This window comes from Leptodactylus fuscus, chromosome 10 (genome assembly GCF_031893055.1).
Source record: "Leptodactylus fuscus isolate aLepFus1 chromosome 10, aLepFus1.hap2, whole genome shotgun sequence".
Taxonomy (NCBI): domain Eukaryota; kingdom Metazoa; phylum Chordata; class Amphibia; order Anura; family Leptodactylidae; genus Leptodactylus; species Leptodactylus fuscus.
Genome location: NC_134274.1, coordinates 7,424,593 through 7,445,267, shown reverse-complemented (window position 1 = coordinate 7,445,267; position 20,675 = coordinate 7,424,593). Strand labels below are relative to the sequence as shown.

Below are 20,675 nucleotides of genomic sequence, written 5' to 3'. Positions count from 1 at the left end.
TTATATAATTTTGTTTGGACCATTTCTACAAGTATCCAATAAAGTTTATTAATTGATGTATTGATGGAGAGATGTGTGCGACACCCAGTGATCAATTCCAATTCAGGGGCTGATGTAGAGTCCAACTCAAATCCATATTTTATAACCAAAAGCTATAGGACTCCTTCAGCTCAAAGTGAACTCGTGACTTTCATTTATATAATCCACATACAGCACAAAATTCTGAGTAACGTTTCGGCCAATCGAGCCTTCATTAGACTCTAGAGCGTTGCTTCACCCTAAATATAAAAAGTTTCAGGTGTCAGAATATGGTGACTTTAAGAAAAAATTTTTTGCAAAGTTTTAGATCTTTGTTAAGGGGTTAAAATGTAGATAAAACTGTATAAATTTGGTATCCCTGGAACTGTACCAGAACATAGAAAAAAGGTAACGCATCATTTTGAATGCACAGTGAACACAAAGCCTGTAAGAAAGTCGCACAAATGCAGTATTTCTCCAATTCCACCCCATTCTAAATTTCTTTCAACAGCTTCCCAGTACATTGTACAGAATAATACAGGATATCAGTACATCGCTTATATGTTCCCTATGTGTAACAGGGAAAGGAAGTCAGGAGGCCGTTGCTTTGCCTCCTGTCTGCTATGGAAAACCCTTAGACCCTGCAATGGTCAGGAGGAGGGGGAGGAAACGCTACTGCTCACGGTATCCAGGGGAGTTAATCCCAGATGAGTCTAGTTCCGAACCTTGGCTGTTTAACATGAGTGTGAATGTGACAGATTTATCATCCATCTTCAACCACTGTAATAAATCTGGTGTAGTATAGAACTGTCTGGTATAACTTTCAGTCTGTATTTAGTAAGTCTGCGCCATAGCACATAATATAATAGAAAACTGCAGAGCCTTGATATCTTTGATAAGATAGTATTGGAATGGAATATTTCTATATATACCTGTAGAAGCTTCCCATATTGGTTTTGATTCCTGTTCTGATGTATAATATCTGCTCTGATTTTGTAGGAAATCAATTTCATTCACTGTTTTCAAAGTGTATAATGACACAGTTACCTTGATATAAAATATGGAGCATATAACCTATTCTAAAGTAAACCATAAGAAAGGTCAAGGAAAGCCACTGAAGACACCGACTACTGAATTAGGTAAGAAGCAAGAAAGGCGAAGAATAAACCCCAATATCCCACCTATAGGAATCGGAATATCTGTACTGCTACTTGTATCCATTCTTCTCTTCTCTGGTTTGCAGCCAATCAGAGCTTTGAGATGCAATGCCAACCAGAGCGTTGCCTCATTGCCCAATCCTGAGCTGAGGCGGGGTATTTAGACCTAGCATTGAGACTGTGATTTGGCTCTGTTTTCTGAACTTATTTGGTTTTATGCTCTTCTATCCCTGTTTACTTACTTTAGCTTACTGTCCTGTTTGTTAATGATTTGGCTTTATCCATGATTTCCTGGACTTGACTCTGACTTTGAATGAAGGACCTGATCCAAACAGAGGTGCAAGCCGGAATGGACCAAATAGAACCAGCAATAGTCAAAATGTAGCTAAAGACTTCCTTTATTGTTTTTCTTGAGAGCCAAAACAAACCACGCATTACAAGGGCTGGAGTCCTTTTTCAAGTGTGCATAATGGTTGCATGCCAGATTGGCATTCCATACAGAAATAAATAGCAACAAAAGACATTGGGGCCACCCAGTAGGCATTCCTCCTAAAACATACACATAAATATTCAAAGATGATGTTACATTATTCGGTCCATACAAATGTTATTATTCCTGGTCACAGCTGATATATACACAGCTCACAGCTAAATTTTCACCCACAACAGAATCTGAAAATAACATTGAGGCTCATGCAGTACTTAGTTTTTCATTCACACCTAGTACATACCCCAGACTTGGCATACACGTGCTCATTGACTTGTATAGAACGTTGATAAGACATCTTGAAGTATTTGTAATATTTTGTACGGCCATTTCTTTTTCTTTTTTTTTTTTTTTTTAATGTAGATTGTGAGCCCCACATAGAGCTCACAATGTACATTTTTCCCTATCAGTATGTTTTTTTTGGAATATGGGATGGAAATCCATGCAAACACGGGGAGAACATACAAACTCCTTGCAGATGTTTTTTTGCCCATGGCGGGATTTGAACACCAGGACTCCAGCGCTGCAAGGCTGCAGTGCTAACCACTGAGCCACCGTGTGGCCCCTTGTATGGCCATTTCTGTGCCCGTGCTGGACAAAACAAAGAAAACAATGTGTTTGTCTCCCTTCCATGCTGCGGCTGCTGTGATCATATGTGTGAACCAGGCGCTGGCTTGTCTGGTGATCAGGCTGATCTGGCAGTCTAGTTTAAACACCTGCAGTTTTCATCAGTAATGACATCACATTAATGATGGTTTTGGCTAACACCTGAAGTCATGTAAGGAAGCGATTGTCACAGAGACTGTGCTGCTCACACACATTTATTCAAAGGGTAGGACATTTTTAATTGGTCTCAGTACATTTTTTGTCCTTGCCCTATTGGATGGAGTATACAGATAGAAACTCAATGTTTCCTCTACAAAGACAAATTACACTATTTGGGACTCAATTGGTTGTGTCCAATGGTGTTAATCTAATAATCACAGTCTGTTGTTTTTACACAGATGTGCCCACTATTGTTTATGCGGATATAAGGACATGTTCATCCCAGATCCACTTACCTGAGAATGATCCGGGAACAGGTAGGTTCATATTCTTGGTATCAATTCTTTACTAAGTTAATCTCCAACATGAATGGATCAAAGATCACTTCTGATTTTTGGTAGGTACCGTAATATTTATCTGGTAAGTTTGCTTTGGTCCCATAAAAATTTGGGATCAAAGCACAAATGGGGCAAAGCACTACCCAGTAAATACCTAGTGAACTATTGATAAAACCAGTGGACCATCTTGGACTTGACACTGAAATAGTGGTGTAGGATTAGGATCGCACCTCACCCAGTGTGTGCACTGATCCATTTATTTCATTAGGATCTCTGGCACTCCCATTGAATGAATGGACCAGTGCATCTGACAACTGCTCCATCCATAAGCAGTGACAAAGGCCCCCATTCTATGATCAGTGGGTGTCCCAGTTTTGTGGGACATATTAGTAAACACCTCTCAATATGTTTCACCATCTGGTTTACAAATATTACAGTGTTGGCTTGTCTGTTTTTCACCCCACTTGCCACAGACATAATATTACAACCATGATCAGAGGTAGTTGAAGGACTTCTCATGGCAATATCTCCGGCATAGCAATTGCAGTAGGGTGGCCATAATACATTGCAGCCACATTCTTCAGGCTGGCATGTAACCCACTTAGGGCTGCGATCATCTTGTGCCCATAACATTACCAGTGGGAAGATGCAACATAATATACAGCTGCTGAAAGGGAAAGTCGTACCTGGGCCCAGAGGGTCACCACCATGCAAAACCAAAAGGCTAGCATACATGATTTACACCCCAACATGGTACATGCAGACCCCGTATTGGTGCACGGATGCAAAAATAAGTTATTAGTTAGGGAATGGTTAGCTAAAAGTAAAAAAAAAATGTTTGGTTTGTCCTGAAGGTCAAAAATGTCCTTAGTGTTGTCCATAATATGTCCTTATGAGCAGTATGTATTCTATGTATTCTTATGTATTCTGACATATTCTATATTTTTTGCAGACGCTCCACAGAAATGGCAAAGTCACAAAACTCTCATCCTCTTCCTGATTCTCATCCTCGTCATTGTTCTTCTTTCCACTGCTCTCATATATTTTGGTAGGTCATGTTATAATATATGCACTTCAGACTGTCCATTCTCATTTTTTGAACCTGTTACAGAAGAGGAAGTCTCCCAGCTACTTTCTTCATCTCACCCTACAACCTGCAGCAGTGACCCCTTCCCCTCACACCTTCTCCAGTCTCTGTCGCCTGCTGTCACTACTTACCTTACTAAAATATTTAACCTCTCTCTCTCTTCTGGAATCTTCCCTTCTTCCTTCAAGCATGCTGTTATAACCCCGCTATTGAAAAAACCCTCCCTGGATCCGTCCTGTGCTGCTATCGACCCATCTCTAACCTCCCCTTCATCTCTAAACTCTTGGAACGCCTGGTCTATTTTCGTTTGATCCGCTATCTCTCTGCTAACTCTCTGCTTGACCCCTTACAATCTGGCTTCCGCGCTCTGCACTCTACTGAAACGGCCCTCACAAAAGTCTCCAATGATCTCCTAATGGCTAAATCTAATGGTGACTTCTCTCTTCTTAATCTTCTGGACCTCTCTGCAGCATTTGACCCTGTTGACCATCGACTTCTCCTCCCTATGCTCTGTTCAGTTGGATAGGTCGGATAGGATAGGTTTTATATCCCACTTTTAAACTAACATAGGGCAGGTGTCCCTCTTATCCCTCCCTATCTATGAAAACCAAGATTGTCTGTCTGTTCCGGAGTCAGAATAAGTTTCCTGGATACTTAGAATTTTCCAGCATTGCTATTATTAATGAGGTTGTCTCTGGTTCGCTACAACAGGAGCTTGAATAAGCTGGAGTCAGGTAGTGTACGCTTATACTTACAGTACGTCCTATGTCCTATTCTGCTCTAGTTTTCCAGACTAATATAGTAGAAATCAGTTTGAAGTCAGAGATTTTCTTTTTCCTTTATGGAACTCTGTAGTGTCCAAGATAATTTTGTTTCTTTCAGTTTATCACCATGTAGACAAAGAGAATGATAGAAAATATCAGGAGCTACGTCAGGATCTCTGTGTGAACGAGACGCACAGATCTACAGGTAAGTGACTAGTTATCTCTAGGACCACTCTTAAATATTCACATTAATTTTTTGGTTTTCCCCAGTTTGCTACTTCAATGTTTTTGGATCTTTTTGTCGGATGTTTCTGTGGTTACTGAAATACAAGTCTAAGTTTTCACAATATGCAATTCGCCCTGACATGATAGATATCCACTGATGTTATTCAAGTCAGTACTTAAAGTTTATCACAATTTCTGTGTTTCTGTTGGCCCACCCACTTTTTGAGGATGACCACAGGTTCTGAATGGGATTGAGATCTGGGGAGTTTCCTGGCCATGAACCCAAAATGTCAAGTGTTGTTACTCAACCACTTAGTTCTGACCTTTGACTTGTGACATGGTTCTCCATCACACCTACTGGTCACGTAACAATGCCACGTTTCCATCCCATTAAAATGAATGAGACTTTAGCCCCACAACACCCTATTTGAACTACCCCTTTGTCAAGTGTGCATCAAACTAAAATTACTATTACTTATTTCCTTCGGATTCAAGCAGTCCTTCGTCTTCTGGTCTGAACAACTGTAATTTCTACACATCGGTGTTTTGGTGTCAGACAATGACAGCGCCGATCCAGTTTTGTTGTTTTGCCTTAAGGGGTTGGTTGTGGCCTTCACACAATCCCATAAGGTGAGGCGCCATCTTGTCTTCCAGAAAATGATTACAAGCACAAATTCTTTGGTATTATTATCTTCATTTAATTTGTCTTCAATAGAAAACCACAAATAGAATTTTCAAAAAGCCAAACTGGATATAATTCCACACCAAACATAAAAATGGGGGTGGACAAAAGTATTGGCGCTGTTTGAAAAATCATGTGATGCTTTTGTAATTTGTGTAATTAACAGCACCTGTTACTTACCTGAGGCACCTAACAGGTGGTGGCAATAACTAAATCACACTTGCAGCCAGTTGAAATGGATTGAAGTTGACTCCACCTCTGTCCTGTGTCCTTGTGTGACCACATTGAGCATGGAGAAAAGAAAGAAGACCAAAGAACTGTCTGAGGACTTGAGAAGCAAAATTGTGAGGAATCACGAGCAATCTCAAGGCTACAAGTCCATCTCCAAAGACCTGAATGTTCCTGTGTCTACCGTGCGCAGTGTCATCCAGAAGTGTAAAGCCCATGGCCCTGTGGCTAACCTCCCTAGATGTGGACGCAAAAGAAACATTGACAAGATTGTGCGGATGGCGGATAAAGAACCTCGACTAACATCCAAACAAGTTCAAGCTGCCCTGCAGTCCGAGGGTACAACAGTGTCACCCCGTACTATCCAGTGTCAGCGCCTGAATGAGAAGGGACTGTATGGTAGGAGACCCAGGAAGACCCCACTTCTTACCCACAGACATAAGCCAGGCTGGAGTTTGCCAAAACTTACCTGAGAAAGCCAAAACCGTTCTGGAAGAATGTTCTCTGGTCAGAGGAGACAAAAGTAGGAAAAGGCCTCAACATAGAGATTACAGGAAAAAGGAGGCCTTCAAAGAGAAGAAGACGCCCCCTACAGTCAGACATGGCGGAGGTCCCTGATGTTTGGGGTTGCTTTGCTGTCTCTGGCACTGGACTGCTTGACCGTGTGCATGGCATTATGAAGTCTGAAGACGACCAACACATTGTGCAGCATAATGTAGGGCCCAGTGTGAGAAAGCTGGGTCTCCCTCAGAGGTCAGGGCTCTTCCAGCAGGACAAGGACCCAAAACACACTTCAGGTCAGCACTAGAAAATGGTGGTGAGAGAAAGCCCTGGAGACTTGTAAAGTGGCAGCAATGAGTCCAGCCCTGAATCCCATAGAACACCTGTGTGGGAGGGGGAGAGATCTCTTGGTTGCAGTTTGGAGAAGGCCCCCTTCACATCTCAGGGGGGACCGCGAGCAGTTTGCCAAAGAAGAAGAAGGGTCTAAGATTCCAGCAGAGCCTTGTAAGAAACTCATTGCTGGTTAGCGGAAGCGGTTGTGCGCAGTTATTGTGTCTAAAGGTTGTGCTACCAAGTATTAGGCTGAGGGCGCCAATACTTCTGTCCACACCATTTGTGGAGTTTTGTGTAAAATGATCAATGATGTGACTTTTTTTTCATTCTCTTTTGTGTTTTTTCATTGCAAGCAAAATAAATGAAGATATTACCAAAGAGTTTGTGCTTGTAATCATTATCTGGGGGACACCGAGGATTATCTGACAGAACTGCAGGGGGGCGATACTTTTGGCCAGCACTGTGTATTACAGGACGTCTTCTGTGTCCTCCTTATTGTTATATTACAGGACGTCTTCTGTGTCCTCCTCATTGTTATATTACAGGATGTCTTCTGTGTCCTTACGGTTGGTTTCTACATGGAGATGACTGTTATTACTATTCAGATGTATCAGACAGAACATGGAATCAGAGTCGGGATCATTGTAAGATGATGGGAGCGGATCTGGTGGCCATAAAGGATAAGGAACAAGAGGTATGAGCTGTATGACAATGTATAAGGACATGATAACAGTAACACCAGCTCCAGTCTCTGTATCATCTTATCTAGTTCTATATCTCATATGATGAATGTTTATTATTACAGGAGATTATACAGAGATCTCTCAGACAATGGGGAGAGGACTTATACTGGATAGGACTTCACTATGATGGAGATGACTGGAGATGGGCGGATGGAGAACCTTATAACAGCAGCTTGTAAGTGACTCCTGACACTACTACACCCTGTTTATGACAGTGACGGTCAGTACATATAAGATATCCTGGGTCTGTTCTCTCCTTATAATTACTGAACTTTTGTTATATTCTCTTGTTATTCAGGTTGCAGATACAGAGAGGACCATCAGGTCACTGTCTATCACTGACTACATCTGGTTATTATCAGAGGACCTGTAATTCCACGTACAGATGGATATGTCAGAAGAAAGCTGTGCGGATCTGACCTTGTTATTATACTGTATGTAATGTACTGTACTTGAAGTTGACTAACAATCTAAATGTTTGTGGTAAGATGTAATATCATGGTCTATATACAGTATATAAGTGACGCTACCTATATACCTGTATGCTTCATTCAGTCAGTGTACAACAATAAAATTAAAGGATCCAATAAAATCAGAAAACGAAGGAGATAAAGCACTCACAATACTTTAGTAGATTAAAAGTTCACTTTTATTGAAGCAAGGTCATGCTTTCATTAAAAACTTTGTGCAGGGGTACAACAAACAGTTTCCTACGCGTTTCAAGGCTGGAACGCCTCTTAATCATGGCATAACACACTCTGTAGGATATTGCACTTATATAGTGTTAAAAACCTATGGTAAAAAAACAATCAGATATGTGGTATAAGTAATCCGAGGTGTAATATTGGCCCCTGTGGCGGAAACAATGTCCAGCACTTTCCTGGATTTCCTTTCCACTCTCAGAGTACTGCACACATGTAGTCCATAGGAAGAGAGAGGGGGAAATCATTAAGATTGGTCTTTCACATCACTGTCGGCTCAGTGAACGCCATGAAAAACCCAACAAAATTGCTGTTTGGTCACATTGCCTCCAAAAACAATTTAAAAATCCTTAAAAAGTCACATGTAAACCAAAGTGGTGCCAATAGAGACGAGATACCTTCCCACAAGAAAACAAGCACTAACAGTTGAACTGATGGAAACATAAAGTCATGGCTCTCAGAATACGGTGAGACTTATTTTTGGTAAACAAGTGATTTTTTTGTGCAGAAGAAATACAAAATAAAATAAAAAAATTGATATCGCCATAATGGTAGTGACAAGGAAAAGTAACCATGGCCCGTGTACAATGTTATATGTAGAACATGAAAAAACTAAAACATTTTAAAAATTATATAATTTTCCTTCCACTTCACAATTATCAGATACTTTGCGTTGGCTATCACTGAAAATGTCAATAAGATGCATTAAAATTTATGGTTGTAAGGTGACAAAATGAGAAAAAGTTCAAGAGGTGTGAATACTTTTGCAAGTCACTGTATGTTGCAGTGTTTAGATGTGGTCACTAGATGTCCCTGTTGCAGTAACTTATTCTACTGATCCTGGTCTATAGTCTCTTACTCTGCCAAACCAGTATCCTTACACTGTGCTGATGAGGTCCAACAGATCAAAACAGTGCTGTCCACAGATGGGAATCTGTTCCTTTTGGAATAGAAATACTAGTTTGGTAATAATCCCCGCATCAGGTTTATTAGGCTTATTGAAAAATTTCATGCATGATGTTAAGGGGGCTGTCCTAACAGGCAGCGTACAGAGGCACTGCTTTCCTAATGGCATCCTGGAAAACAGATTTGCATATATTTCCCATGATTCTACTGAGAGACAATGGCCGCCAATAAGATTTTATGCAACTCAATGGGGAAGATTTATTATAAATTTTATCCCACTTCTTGGTGCTAAAATTTGTGACTGTTCTGAAAGACAGGTGCGTCAGATGCACGGCTCAGTGGGTAGAGACCTTCCCCAGCCTAGCAGATTTACTATAATTTACATGAGGAACCATACCTCCAAACTTTCAAAGGACAGAAAGAGGGATGGAATGTGCACCACAGAAAATTTAGTCTCACCCACTTCTATTTTGACACCGCCCATCGTCATCCATTTTTCTGTATGCCCCCACACAGTATAATGCCCCTACTGTTACCTTAACCTGCTATTCCACCACATTATAATATTATCCTCTTGGTGCCCCACAGTTTATTCTCCCTCTTCAGCTACCCCCACCAAGGGCGTAACTAGCAAAGACAGGAACCCATAGCAAACTTTTGACTTGAGCCCCCACCAGCTGTACATTCATAGCATCTTTCCTGGTCCCCACACAATATAATGTCCTATACTGGCCTTTCCACACAGTACAATGTCTCATATAGGCCCCTCCACACAGTATTATGTCCCATAGTGGCCCCTGCACACAGTATTATGTCCCATAGTGGCCCCTGCACATAGTATTATCCCCCATAGTGGCCCCTGCACACAGTATTATCCCCCATAGTGGCCCCTGCACACAGTATAATGTCCCATAGTGGCTCCTGCACACAGTATAATGTCCCATAGCGGCCCCTGCACACAGTATTATGTCCCATAGTGGCCCCTGCACACAGTATTATCCCCCATAGTGGCCCCTGCACACAGTATTATCCCCCATAGTGACCCCTGCACACAGTATTATCCCCCATAGTGGCCCCTGCACACAGTATTATGTCCCATAGTGGCTCCTGCACACAGTATTATGTCCCATAGTGGCCCCTGCACACAGCATTATACCCCATAGTGTCCCCTGCACACAGTATTATGTCCCATAGTGGCCCCTGCACACAGTATTATGTCCCATAGTGGCCCCTGCACACAGTATTATGTCCCATAGTGGCTCCTGCACACAGTATAATGTCCCATAGCGGCCCCTGCACACAGTATTATCCCCCATAGTGGCCCCTGCACACAGTATTATCCCCCATAGTGACCCCTGCACACAGTATTATGTCCCATAGTGGCCCCTGCACACAGCATTATACCCCATAGTGTCCCCTGCACACAGTATTATGTCCCATAGTGGCCCCTGCACACAGTATTATGTCCCATAGTGGCCCCTGCACACAGTATTGTACCCCATAGTGGCCCCTGCACACAGCATTATCCCCCATAGTGGCCCCTGCACACAGTATTATGCCCCATAGTGGCTCCTGCACACAGTATTATCCCCCATAGTGACCCCTGCACACAGTATTATGTCCCATAGTGGCCCCTGCACACAGTATTATGTCCCATAGTGGCCCCTGCACACAGTATTATGTCCCATAGTGGCCCCTGCACACAGTATTATGTCCCATAGTGGCCCCTGCACACAGTATTATCCCCCATAATGGCCCCTGCACACAGTATTATCCCCCATAGTGACCCCTGCACACAGTATTATGTCCCATAGTGGCCCCTGCACACAGTATTATGTCCCATAGTGGCCCCTGCACACAGTATTATCCCCCATAGTGGCTCCTGCACACAGTATTATGTCTCATAGCGGCCCCTGCACACAGTATTATGTCCCATAGTGGCCCCTGCACACAGTATAATGTCCCATAGTGGCCCCTGCACACAGTATTATGTCCCATAGTGGCCCCTGCACACAGTATTATGTCCCATAGTGACCCCTGCACACAGTATTATGTCCCATAGTGGCCCCTGCACACAGTATTATGTCCCATAGTGGCCCCTGCACACAGTATTATCCCCCATAGTGGCTCCTGCACACAGTATTATGTCCCATAGCGGCCCCTGCACACAGTATTATGTCCCATAGTGGCCCCTGCACACAGTATAATGTCCCATAGTGGCCCCTCCACACAGTATTATGTCCCATAGTGGCTCCTGCACACAGTATTATCCCCCATAGTGACCCCTGCACACAGTATTATGTCCCATAGTGGCTCCTGCACACAGTATAATGTCCCATAGTGGCTCCTGCACACAGTATTATGTCCCATAGTGGCTCCTGCACACAGTATTATGTCCCATAGTGGCCCCTGCACACAGTATTATCCCCCATAGTGACCCCTGCACACAGTATTATGTCACATAGTGGCTCCTGCACACAGTATTATGTCCCATAGTGGCTCCTGCACACAGTATTATGTCCCATAGTGGCTCCTGCACACAGTATTATGTCCCATAGTGGCCCCTGCACACAGTATTATCCCCCATAGTGACCCCTGCACACAGTATTATGTCCCATAGTGGCTCATCCACACAGTATAATGTCCCATAGTGGCTCCTGCACACAGTATTATGTCCCATAGTGGCTCCTGCACACAGTATTATGTCCCATAGTGGCCCCTGCACACAGTATTATCCCCCATAGTGACCCCTGCACACAGTATTATGTCACATAGTGGCTCCTGCACACAGTATTATGTCCCATAGTGGCTCCTGCACACAGTATTATCCCCCATAGTGGCCCCTGCACACAGTATTATCCCCCATAGTGACCCCTGCACACAGTATTATGTCACATAGTGGCTCCTGCACACAGTATTATGTCCCATAGTGGCTCCTGCACACAGTATTATGTCCCATAGTGGCCCCTGCACACAGTATTATCCCCCATAGTGACCCCTGCACACAGTATTATGTCCCATAGTGGCCCCTGCACACAGTATTATGCCCCATAGTGGCTCCTGCACACAGTATTATGTCCCATAGTGGCTCCTGCACACAGTATTATGTCCCATAGTGGCCCCTGCACACAGTATTATCCCCCATAGTGACCCCTGCACACAGTATTATTTCCCCATAGTGGCTCCTGCACACAGTATTATGTCCCATAGTGGCTCCTGCACACAGTATTATGTCCCACAGTGGCTCCTGCACACAGTATTATGTCCCATAGTGGCTCCTCACCACCCTTATTCATTAGTTTTATTAATATACTCTCCCAGAGATCATGCACTATAACATCCCTGCAGCCATTGCCAAGCTGATCTCCCTGAACTTTGACTTTCAAACTAGAGATAAACATCTTCCCTATGTAGGGATTAATAATAATAATAACAATAATAATAATAATAATAATACATTTTATTTCTATAGCTCCAACATATTCCGCAGCGCTGTACAATTTGTAGGGTTCAAATACAGACAGATACATAACAAAGAACGTCATTTCACACAATGGGACTGAGGGCCCTGCTCGCAAGAGCTTACAATCTATGAGGTAGAGGGGGGGTGACACAAGAGGTAGCAGGGATTAATTATTAGGGATTAATCTTTGTAACTCCTTAGGTGTACTCTTTAAATGGAATTACGCTATATAGATACTGAAACTTCCTAAGCACCTGGTTGCATGGCATTGCCCCACCCTTTCTTGGTTAGGACATGTCCACTTGGTCAAAATGGTTACCCAATCTGTATCGTATACTTCTTCTGCACCCTCTCAGTCTATGGTCCACACTCTCCTGGCTGCTGTTAGGGTGACTGCCTACATGTTGCGTTTGAAGTGAAAGGTTTGCTTTCAGTATAGCTTACAGAGCCCAATATCACTTCTAATACCATTAGTCTATATCCCCTTTTTTCTCTCTGGCCTCGGACAGTGAGACGACTGGAGAATATGTTCAGTTTTTTCCCTACTGAGCATGCTCAGACTTTGTGGAGCTGCTCAGAAGCAAGTCCTGTTTTGACCACACTGAGCATGCCCGGGGATGTCATGGGCACCGCCCTGCTGGGCGGGGACATCCTTTTAAATAGTTTGAGTTTCTGCCGCCCGGCGCTCACACTTAAACCCAAACTGGGGAATGACAGCACAGGGCTAGGTTCCAGCTTTAGGCAGGTGGTCAGTGCAAGGCCTCTGTGAGGGGTTACCTCTGACTATCTGGGGACTGTTAGCTAATACCTGTAAATCCTGAACCACCAGATCCACACTAGGGCTTGGGAGCAGCAGACGTTGTCCCAGCCTGTGGCACCTGGCGGCAGGTAAGGTTTTGCAGTTAGCCTTTCTGCCTGTCTACCTCCATAGTCACTCCCAGTTGGTGTAGGAGTCCTTGCTTGTGTCTCTGTCCAAGGGTGTCATTAACCCCTGGCAGCCTGGCTGCGGCCTAAACTGTGGTGCAGTCTTCCCAGTAGCCTTACTGGTGCACGACTATTGCACCTAATCTATATTTAACCCGTACACACCCAGTGAAGTTAACTGGAGTGTATTTCCCCTTGCAGTCAGTCCACATTGAATGCTGCACAAGCATCCTCGCCAGTGAAGATAACTGGAAGTGTATTCTCCTTGCAGCCCTGTTCACATTGGGAGCGGCACCGCCTCTTTACTCCAGTGACATTAACTGACGTATGTGTGTTGCCCCTGTGCGCACTAGTGCAGTACTACAGCTTGCTCAGACACACGGCTGCCCAGAGGCTTGTGGACCTCCCTGCAGTGATCTGCAGTCTGGCGGTTCCATGGTTAAAACACTATTTTTTTATATATTGGTACACAGAACCGTAACAACAGCCTGCAACGGATGGATACCATGATGCTTCATGAGAAGACTAATTCCATTACTTCTGATACCTTGGATGTCTTCCATATTGTCTCCAGCTTTAGTCCAGTCACTGGATTGAGCTCACATTACTCCCACTTCTCCCCATCGGATGATCCTTAGTTAGATTCTTTTTGTGGACCTTGCCCATTGTAGCAATACTTCTCCCCCTCTCCTCCCCAGATTCAGGTCGGGTTTTACATTTATATTTTTCACTTTGTTTACCCTGTATTTTCGATGTACTCTACCATCTGATATGTGATGCCTTGATATTTGTTACCTACTTACCTACTGGGGTATGTTCAACTCCTTACATGTTTCCAGAAGACCTTAAACAACTACATGACAACAAGATGGATTTTATTGGCCTGAGCAGCCATTGTATTAGCATAAATAATCAATTCAAGCCATTCCTCGCTCTCAGCAAGGTCTAGTTCCAGACTAAATACAAGTTTATCATAACGTTTCTATCATTAAAGATGAAGGGAGCTCTTGGGGCCACCAGATCTGGTTGTTATTACGTCTCATCTTATCGCCAGCTACTTTAATGCAGGTAGGAGGTACCTACTCACATCCCTGATATCGCGCCAGACCAAGTGCCCTTGAGGAACTGAATTCTGGGTGGTCCAGGGCCTTATTGTCTCCACTACAACCTCTAAACACTAAATGTCACCAGATCAACTGTGAGGAAAGCTCTGCCATAGCTGCCACAACAACAATCCCCCTCTGCATGACTGATAAGCCAACCACATCCATCCTGATGAACTATTAACCCAGGGTAACATTTAAGGAGCCTGAACCCCCCACTGTAACAATAAGGAAGGATAGGTGGCACTTAAATATACTTTTAATTCCTCCTTATTTGTGCATTCCCCACCAATCTACCATAAGCTCTACTCCAGTCATTTCAAGCCTACATCATGCTGGGCTGCCGCAGTCTACACCTCAAGTATTACCTCAATTGTCCATGAAAGATTTCTATCTCTGCATTGCTTCATCTATTTTGGCCACATAGGAATGTTTCTGCAAGTATTAAAGGCCCGATAATGGGACTATTGATAGAGATGAGCGAGTAGTGAAATATTCGATATTCGTTTCCAGTAGCCCCTCAATATTCGACTATTCGACCGAATATCGAATCCCATTATAGTCTATGGGGAAAAAATGCTCATTTCAGGGGAAACCCAAATTTAACTCAGGAGAGTCACCAAGTCCAATATGACACCTCAGCAAATGATGCCAACACCCTGGAATGCAACTGGGACAGCAGGGGAAGCATGTCTGGGGGCATCTAACACAACCAAAGTCCCTCTATTACCCCACTATCACAGCCTAACAACTACACACTATACACACTCAATAGAACCTCGATGGAAAGTGGGAAAATACATAGAAACCTTATTCCTCCACAATAGTATGGACAGAAACACAAATTTAAAGCTAAAGAAACATTAGCATGCGCTCATCACACTCCCTGACTTGATGGCAATGTTAAGCGGAGTGCAGGGTGCAACGCTGATGAGGCCCGAGCACCAGGAACAGGTGTTACAACAGCTAGTGGATAACGCTTCCAGCTGCATCTCCACCAGCCGGTCAGCCACTACCTCCAATCGTGTTCATACCCAAGAGTCTGCCCCTCCTTCCTCCCAACATGCCCAATCTTCCCAGCAGAGTCATCCCACCCTTGCCCTCTCCCAGGAACTACCAGAATAATTTCTGTGTCCTGATGCCCAAACACTGGTCATCAGCCCAATATACCTGTCCCATACGGGTGTGAAGCAAGGGGTATCATTGCCATACAGTATAGACCCTACTTGCTATACGCTCAAAATATATACTGCGTATACTTGCAATACACTACGCTTGTATACATCTTGAAATGCGTAAGGCTAGCGGAAGAGGACGAGGGCGTGGAAATCCAGCTGGGGGCCCAGGCCGCGGTCAATACCTACTGGTGAGGGGCAGCCACATCCACAATCCCTGGCTTGATGGCAACATTAAGCAGGGTGCAGGGTACAACACAGACCTGGCCCAAGCACCAGGAAAAGGTGTTACAATGGCTAGCGGATAACACTGGCTGACAAAAAAAACACTTTTTGAAAACACCAGGTTTTCTTCCTGTTCAAAATAAGGAGTTAACTTGAGTTCTCTCTTTCTATAAAAAGACATAAACGTATCCCTGCACTATGCTGACGAGGTCCAAAAGACCGAAACAGCACTGTTCATAGCTGGGAATCTGTTCCTTTTGGAATAGAAATAGTTTGGCAATAAACCCTGCATCATGTCAGTAGGCTTATTAACTGAGTCATGCATGATTTTAAGGGGGATGCCTCTAGAGGGCAGCATACAGAGGCACTGTTCTCCTAATTACATCCCGGAGAATAGATTTGCATATATTTTTTTTACCCTTTATAAAAATACACTGACGTTCCTTCAACCAATTGATTTTTTTTTCTTGTAAACGTGAACCCAATAGTTCTGAATTTTCTTTGCTAAGTCCAAGATCCCTCACTAGGTCATTCTGGTCACTAGGTCACAGTGTAGATGTGGAGGGAAGCTAATTCAACAAAAAAAATAGGGTAGAAGCAGAGGCATAAACTGGGTTGATGTTTGGGGGCAAAAGCATTGTAGATGTGGAGGGAAGCTAAGCAGCAAAAACAGTGGGTAGAGGCAAAGGCATGCAAAACTTTACCCTGTTGGAAGACTTATTCCTAGGTCTGGGACACGTTAATGGCCCCCCTGGACAAATTACCGCCACTCAGGGGCCTAGTGTCACCAGGAGGGACAAGTATAGGCGCATGTTGTGGGAGTACCTGGCCGACCCCAGCTCTGTCCTCTCCGATCCCTCTGTGCCCTACACTTATTTTCTCATAAGTCTTTCTGCAATACACATGTCCTGTGAAGTTCCCTTGGGATCTCAGAGGAGTTGGCCTCATTGCTGTTCATCTGAGTTCCATTGGCAATTTGCTGTAAGAGAACCCTGGAGCAACCTACTCTAGGCAGCTACCATAGCATCCAGCATGGCCTGCACCATCATGCACCTCTTCCCAGCCACTCCTCATCTCCCAGGTGTTTCATTGCAGGCAGAAGTACAGCACAAGCCACCCACATGCCCAAGCCTTTAATGGCCTCATCTCAAAACTGCTGGTCCTGGAGATGTTGGCGTTTATGCTTCTGGATACCCAGGCCTTCCATCACCAGATGGCAGCTGGGGCACCTCCCTATGCTGGGCCTAGCCGTTACTACTTCTTTTGGTGTGCTGTCTCTGCCTTGCACCTGCATGTGTCCCATAACATCAGTCGGGCCCAGAGCTCCGCGCTTTGCTGCATGGTCCACTTGACCACTTGATGTCCCTGTCCCACACCAGGCTTGTGGGTGCACTTCAGTGCATCCCATTGCTTCACCACAGATGCTGTGAAGGGGAGTGGAAAATGGAGGAAATGGAGAGAGACCCTTACAGTTGGGGGCAGCAAAGTCATGCCAAGTAACACACTGGCACACATGGCTGACTTGATGTCTGGTTGCTTTTCAAGAGTCAAACGCATACTTCACATCATGGAGAGCAAATAATACTGGATTTTTGCAAGCCTCGACCCCCGGTCTAGGTCAAATGTCTGTTCCTTTGTTATATTAGGGGAGAGGGAAAAAAAATTGCAAAAATAATTGGCACAAGCAACTGGTGCAGAATATGATTGGAACGTTTCCGTAAACCCTCTTGGGCGTCAGAGAGTATATTTCCTCCATGAGGCTCACAACTTCCATCCGCTGCACAACCACCAGGGGAACACTGTACAAGGTCTGGTTCACGTTAATGTTCCCCCCCCCCGCCCAAACTACTGCCAGTTAGGGGCCTAGTGTCATCATGAGGGAAAAGTATAGGCGCATGTTTCCTGAGTACCTGGTCAACCACAGACCTGTCCTCTCCGATCCCTCTACGAATTACACTAATTGGGTGCATAATTTGGACCTGTATCCCTTGGGTTGAGCGTACATAGCCTGACAATTGGTGTGTATCCCACTTACGTTTTGTGGGGACACACCGTGGAATGCTGGGTTGAGCGTATATAGTCTGACAATTAATGTGTATCGCACTTAGTGTTGGTGGGGTTACACACCGTCACAACCTGGCTAAAGCTTCTATAGCCTGACAATTAGAATGTATGTATGCCAAGGTTTTGGGGGGGTTACACACTGTCACAACCTTACTGAAGCTTCATTAGCCTGAGAATTAAAATGTATGTATGTATCCCCAAATAATTTGGGGAATTAACACTGACAACCTGGGTGAATATGGCAAGAGCCTGAGATGTAGGGTGTATGTATCCCCAAATTATTTTTGGAATTAAAAGTCAGCACCTGGCACTATATGCCAATAGCAACAAATGAGGGTGGTATGAAGGCCCCAATTTCTTTAGGGAATTGACAATGACGACCTGGGCGAATATGGCAGGAGCCTGAGATGTAGGGTGTATGTATCCCCAAATTATTTGGGGAATTAACAATCAGCACCTGGCACTATATGCCAATAGCAACAATTGAGGGTGGTATGAAGGCCCCAATATATATGTTAGGAATTAACACTCAGAAACTGGCACTATATGGCACTAGCAAGAATTGAGGGTGGTATGAAGGCCCCAAATAATTTGGGGATTTAACACTGACAACCCAGGTGAATATGCCAATACCCAGAAATTTTACATGTATGTATCCCCAAATGATTTGGGGATTTCACACTGACAACCCAGGTGAATATGGCAATAGCCTGAGATGTAGGGTGTATGTATCCCCAAATTATTTGGGGAATTAACAGTCAGCACCTAGCACTATATGCCAATAGCAAGAATTGAAGGTGGTATGAAGGCCCCAAATAATTTGGGGATTTAACACTAACAACCCAGGTGAATATTCCAGTGTATACAAATTAGGTGTGGGGGCACACTGTCATACCCTATATAATCCACATTCTATGGGCTGAGCATTTCAGTGTATACCAGTTAGCTATGGGGGGGGCACAGTTAGAACGTGGATTGAGGGTATATGGGCTGAGCATTTCAGTGTATGCCAGTTAGTTCCGGGGGGTATACTGTTAGGACGTGGATTAAGGGTATATAGGGCATGTGGGAATACACTTTCAGTGCATCCCATTTAGTATTATCCCCACCGCGGACAGCTGTGTAGCGCTGATGCAGCCTGTGAATCCTACGTTAGCGTTAGTGGGTAGACACTGTGACAATCTTTTTTTGATTCTCCCTGTAATTTAGCTCTTAAAAGAGCTGTTGGTTCTCTTCTCCTTCCTATCCTATCCTATCCCTGCCTACCAGAATCTAATCCCTATATAAATGGACGGAGACCTCCATCCCTGACGAAGTGCAAGCTCTGACTGACTCGAAGATGGCCGCCACTGTTCTTATGAATCAGAGGTCACATGTTTTCGGCAGCCAATGGGTTTTTCCTAATTTTTTTCAATGTCCCTGTTGTCGTAGTTCCTGTCCCACCTCCCCTGCGCTGTTATTGGTGCAAAAAAAAGCGCCAGGGAAGGTGGGAGGGGAATTGAGTTTTTAGTCAGTTTAGCACGCGGTGTTCGATTTGATTCGAACATGGCGAACAGCGTGATATCCGATCGAACATGTGTTCGATAGAACACTGTTCGCTCATCTCTATCTATGATTATCTAACCGCTGGAAGAATACCTGTCAGACTCAGAAGACAGTATACAGATACTGAGTTCAAACGCCTATGGAGGCAGCGCAAAAAACTTTTCATCCACAAAGGCTTTATTCTGCGCAACACCTTAGATCCTGTTTCAGGTGAGAGGTTGCACCAAATTCTCATTCCTAGGTGGGATGCCAAGATCGTTCTTGATGCCTACCACGATCAATCTGGACACTTTGGAGTGCAGAAAACTGAAGCCACCATACGCCAACGCTTCTATTGGATTGGAATGCGTGCTGACATTGAGAGTTGGTGTAGTGAATGTCCAGCCTGCAACCTTACTAAGACTGGTAAGAAGGATGCTAGAGCACCACTACATCCCATCCATACTCAGAGACCAAACGAGCTAGTTGCTCTTGACCATGTGAAGTTAGCACCAACTTGTTCAGGCTACACATATGCCCTTACCATGGTGGACCACTACTCCAAGTGGGTTGTCGTTGTGCCAGTTAAAGACCTCACCGCACGTACCACAGCCACCACATTCTACCGTGAATATGTGAGACACTACGGGTGTCCTGAAGCAGTCCTGACTGACCTGACTGAGGACCTGCATTCGAGTCACAGCTTTTCCAAGAACTATGCCAGTTCCATGAATGTAAAAAGCTGAGAACAACCGCCTACCACCCCCAAGGGAATGGACTTTGTGAGAAGGTTAACCAAATCTTCATCAACATGCTGAGAACAGCATCTGTCACCAAACAAGCAGAATGGCCTCAACTACTTGATGAATTAGTGGAGATCTACAATAACACTACCCACTGTTCTACAGGCTATTCACCATACTTCTTAAAGGGGTTGTCCCATCACAAGGATCCTATCTATACTGCTTGTTAATGTGAATGTAAGACTTTTCCTAAATACATTGCTTCAGCAAAACTGCTTTGTTTGGCCACTATCTCACTTTATTCATTTTTTTGTGGCCACAGCCCTGACCTAGCTGCTCCTGAGTCAAGTGATGTGTCTGCCTGCTCTCAGGGGGAGGGAGGAGGGGCTAAGTGCACGGGAGCGAGCCTGGTGGGAGGGGGGGGGGGTAGTTTACCCTTTGGGGGACAGGTGAAGCCAGCAACATCGCTATGCTTCTGCCCTGCATGAAGTGATGTTATTCCGGGGGGGCGGAGGAGCG

At 44.4% G+C, this 20,675-nt stretch overlaps 1 protein-coding gene across 1 annotated transcript; it reads left to right on the top strand.

Annotated features, from left to right (window-relative positions):
* Positions 1-1,078: 1,078 nt before the first annotated feature.
* Positions 1,079-7,747, top strand: LOC142183265 (killer cell lectin-like receptor subfamily B member 1B allele B). Its single transcript, XM_075258289.1, has 7 exons — positions 1,079-1,157; positions 2,667-2,744; positions 3,718-3,813; positions 4,735-4,821; positions 7,131-7,279; positions 7,391-7,503; positions 7,627-7,747. Exons 1-7 carry the CDS (start codon positions 1,079-1,081, stop codon positions 7,745-7,747), a joined length of 723 nt encoding a protein of 240 aa, XP_075114390.1.
* Positions 7,748-20,675: the final 12,928 nt, after the last annotated feature.